Source organism: Martes martes, assembly GCF_963455335.1.
Source record: "Martes martes genome assembly, chromosome: 1".
NCBI lineage: Eukaryota > Metazoa > Chordata > Mammalia > Carnivora > Mustelidae > Martes > Martes martes.
Window position 1 is genome coordinate 45,412,387 of NC_137888.1, and position 4,625 is coordinate 45,417,011.

At 36.4% G+C, this 4,625-nt stretch overlaps 1 protein-coding gene across 1 annotated transcript; it reads left to right on the plus strand.

Moving 5' to 3' along the window:
• Window positions 1-852: 852 nt before the first annotated feature.
• LOC308338010 (olfactory receptor 5H2-like) lies at window positions 853-1,791 on the plus strand (the record flags this gene model as incomplete). Its single annotated transcript, XM_080796046.1, has 1 exon — window positions 853-1,791. The coding sequence occupies exon 1, from the start codon at window positions 862-864 to the stop codon at window positions 1,789-1,791; it is 930 nt and encodes a 309-aa protein (XP_080652172.1). The 5' UTR covers window positions 853-861.
• Window positions 1,792-4,625: the final 2,834 nt, after the last annotated feature.

Genomic DNA, 4,625 nt, shown 5'->3' on the forward strand with positions numbered 1-4,625 from the left:
ACCCAAGCACCAAGTGTCTTCTTTTTCCTACATTGACCAACTCTCTTCACATCTAATATGTCACTGAGTCCTAGTGACTGCACATTCTGATTTACTTTGAGCTGCCTCTTTGTCCTCTCTTTACTCCCAGTATCTTATTGCACACAGACCAAGAACTTCACATCCTGTTCAATCAACCAAGGAGCATTTATAAAGTGCATATTATTCCAACCTATTCATGAGATCTGAATCAATTTGTATAGTAATATCCCAAAACCTATATTTTGTACAAAAACTGTCCTAGCCAATTTCCTTGTATAATTTGGTTTGGGAATTGCTGGACAATAATAATGGCTTCCTGTTTAGTGTTTTTTCACTCTAGTTTCCCCTCCCTTCAGCCTATTTTCTACAATCAAATATTTAATTTAATAAACATCTGAGGATGACACTCCCTTTCATAAAAGTTTTCGGTCCCAGCCTATTGTTTGAAGGACACAACTGAAGATGTTTCACAGGGAACTGATCACTTGATGATCCAGGCCTTTCTAACGTTTTTACTTTTCATGCTGCATTAACGTCCTATACACAGAACCTGGCTACCTCATTCAATAGTTACTCCACGGATATGCTCATGTTCAGAATGTTTTTCTTAACTTCTAAATATGTTTATTTTGCACATAGTTGGAACTTAAGTAGTTATATTTTTGCAACATAACAGTTCCCCCAAATAGTTGCCATATTAAAGGAAATAAAATTGAAGTGCCTTCAGGCTAGTGTATGGTTTTATTTCAATTACCCTCACCGAACAGTCTTTTATAAATCATTAATGAATATTCTTTTTACGTTTACCACATTTAATTTCAGAGACCATCTGGTAAGAATATGGAAACTAAAAATGCAACAGAGCTGGAAGAGTTTGTTCTCACAGGACTCACATATCAACCAGAGTGGCAGATTCCCTTGTTCCTGGTGTTCTTGGTTATATATCTCAACACCATTGTGGGGAACCTTGGTCTGATTGCTCTCATCTGCAATGACCCTCACCTTCACATCCCCATGTACTTATTTCTTGGGAATCTGGCATTTGTGGATGCTTGGTTATCATCCACAGTATCCCCCAAGATGCTGGTTAACTTCTTTTCCGAGAGCAAGATGATCTCTTTTTCTGAATGCGTGATACAATTTTTTTCCTTTGTAATCAGTGCAACCACAGAATGTTTTCTTCTGGCAGCAATGGCGTATGATCGGTATGTGGCCATATGCAAACCATTACTTTATCCAGTGATTATATCCAATATGCTGTGCATCCAGCTGATACTTTTGTCATTTTTAGGTGGCCTTCTTCATGCCATAATTCATGCTTCTTTTTTATTTAGATTAACCTTCTGCAATTCCAACATAGTACATCACTTTTACTGTGACATTATACCCTTACTTAAGATTTCTTGTACTGATCCTTCTATTAATTATCTGATGGTATTTATTTTCTCTGGGTCAATACAAGTATTTACCATTTTCACAGTCCTTGTGTCTTACACACTTGTTCTCTTTACGATCTTGAAAAAGAATTCTCTACAAGGTATAAGAAAAGCCTTCTCCACCTGTGGAGCCCACCTCTTATCTGTCTCTCTGTACTATGGCCCCCTTCTCTTCATGTATGTGCGCCCCGGGTCTGCAGAGGCAGATGATCAAGATATGATGGGTTCTGTATTCTACACTGTCATAATTCCTTTCTTAAATCCAATTATATACAGCCTGAGAAATAAGAAAGTCATAGATTCACTGAGAAAAATATTAAAGAGAAATGTTTAGATCTCATACTAGTATCTATTCTCCTTTCATTAAAATGACAAAATTCTGTGGACAATGTTGCTATGTTTTGAGTAGTAGTCATTTTTTTTTGCAGTTATAATTACCTTAGTCTTCAATGACTAGGAGGGAGAACCCAATTATCTCATAAAATATTTGTGTGTTTTTTTCAAAGCACACAAGAAATTTTATTATTTAAAAAAATTTTAAAGATTTTATATATTTATTTGACAGAGAGAGAGAAAGAGACAGTGAGAGAGGGAACCCAAGCAGGCAAGGTGGGAGAGGGAGAAGGGACTGAGCAGGGACCCTCCCCCCCCCCCCCCGCCTAATGTGGGGATCAATCCCATGACCCACAGACCACGACCTGAGTTGAAGGCAGAAGCTTAATGACTGAGATACCCAAGGACCCACACACAAGGAATTTTAATCAAGTGTTCATATCATACTTAAGTAAAACAGAAAACAAAAATGAAAACATTTCACAGGCTTGTCTGTTCCTTGGTGTGATTTATAAATGCATTAAATACTAAAATACTATAGTGCCTCTGAACAGAACTTGATTGTGATGTCTTGATACTTATGCAGCTATCTAGCCAAGACCCATGTTCCATTTAACTGGATTGTAGAGGCAGACTTGTGTTTGAGTGAACAGAGGTAAACCCCAAGAGTTCTGCTAGCCGTCAAGGTTTTCTTTCTGCTTTATTTAGGGCATGGTGAATTTTACCTCTCGTGTGGCTTCAAGTCTGATATCACGGAGAGAAATAAAAAGAAAAGAGAGCAATGAGGGAAGAAAATGACAGGGTTTTAAGACAATGAAGAAAGGGTCATGCTATAAGAGATGCTTTTAGCCTAGTGTGCTTCTTAGAGGAAGGCAGAGGCAAGTTGCCTCTCACTGTCTATGATGCCTACTATAGGCCCTTTCTAGCTGTGTTTGTATGTTGTTGAACAATCTGTAAAACTTCACTAATAAAAAAAGCCAACACATCCACCAAGGGCTTAAGCTGGCATGGACACAGACAAAAGTGGCCAACTTGGAAGAAAGTGGTCTTAATATCCCTAGAATTAAAAAAAAAACTAAGCTAGAAAGATTTTAAAATCAATAATATGTAGTTTTTGGAATGTGTTATTGACAATGAGGGGCTTTAAATGCATGTGACCAAAGTCCAAATAATCTTAAGGTGACTTAACGTCGTAGTGGGTACCTAGTGGGTACTTAAGAGAGATATGAATATTTATATGAATTATGATGTTTTGTGCCTCAAAGTCCATAAATGTTATTTTTTATCATACTCCATTTGCAAAGTATAATGTGTAATCCATCTCAGTCCACCTTTACCCTTCCTTTCTCACCCCTGATTCCATACACAGTTCTACTGATACCACTAAACCTATAATCCCCATGACTACCCACTTTTGTGATTTGCAAAACTCGAATTACTTATCCTCTTCAGTATCAGTATCAGAATCAGTATCAGTGTCAGTATCCTACTGATACTCTCTTACTTCCAAAACTTTGTAAACATAACTAATGTTAATGATATATTTTCAATAACATTTAATAGATTGTCTGCCACTAGGTTATGTAGTATCATATATGATATATTTTTGTAGATATATATGTATCTATCCACAAAAATATATGTATATAAATATATATGTGTGTGTGTATATAATATATATGTGTCTATATATATGGTGGACATACAAAAAACATGTGTGTGGACATATATGTGTGTATACATATGCATATATATGTATAAATATGCATATATTTGTCTGCTCATGTGTAAGTCCAGAATATATGATATAGATCTAGTTAGATCTACACTTATATATCCACATATCTATCAATATCTTCTTCACCCTGCACTTGTTCACCCTGGCATTATTTAAGGTTTTGTTTTTAAGTAAACCTTGGTTTAACACTGCAGTGCTTTTCCTCCACTTCTCCTAAGACCATGTTTTATACCCATATAGAGTTATTGAAAGACTTCTGGAAACACCTCATTCTCTCAGGTTCAAACTTTTGCCCATTTAGGTCTCTCCATAGAGAATAAAATCCTCCACGTCACCCCCAAACTACTCATGTTTATTTGTAATGGATATGATGTTTTTTTCTTTAAGGTCTAGCAACGTAAGTGTTATAGCTTCCTTGATGCATTTCCAGATTACCACAAAGAAGATAAAAATTCACACTCATTTGAAGCATATTAGTTTATTTATTCTTCTTAGATCATACCTGGGCTTGTATAGTACTTAGTTTTGGTTTACACACTCTTTTAGAATATAACTTAGAAGTCCTAGTACTCCTGTACTTGTGCAGCACATAGGACAGTGACTTACATGAGGTCTGAAGTAAGTATTTGTGAACTACCTGTGAAATTTTAAAAATACAACAGCATGAACACATAAAATAGAATAGTGACAATAGAATGTGTCACTCTTTTTCAGTAAGTTAATGAGCCCAGGGAAATTACCGGGGATAGCTGCTGTAGGCCAGCTTTTTTCCTGTTTCTTTCATGACAATCTTGAGCATCATAGACATAAAGTGAATTCTTCCTCTTATCACTAGAATTAGTTCCTTGGATGGGGTATGAGACAATATCAAGGAGAAGCCCTTTCATTAGATGCTTGTTTAAAGATATAACACATATAACTATTTAATAAAAATATCAATATTAAAAAAAGAAAGGGTGCCTAAATTGCTCAGTTCCTTAAGCATCTTCCTTCAGCTCAGGTCATTATCCCAGAGTCCAGAGATCAGGCTTCCTGCTTAATGGGGCGCCTGCTTCTCCCTCTACATCTCCTCCGCCTCCCCCTGCTCCTTCATGCTT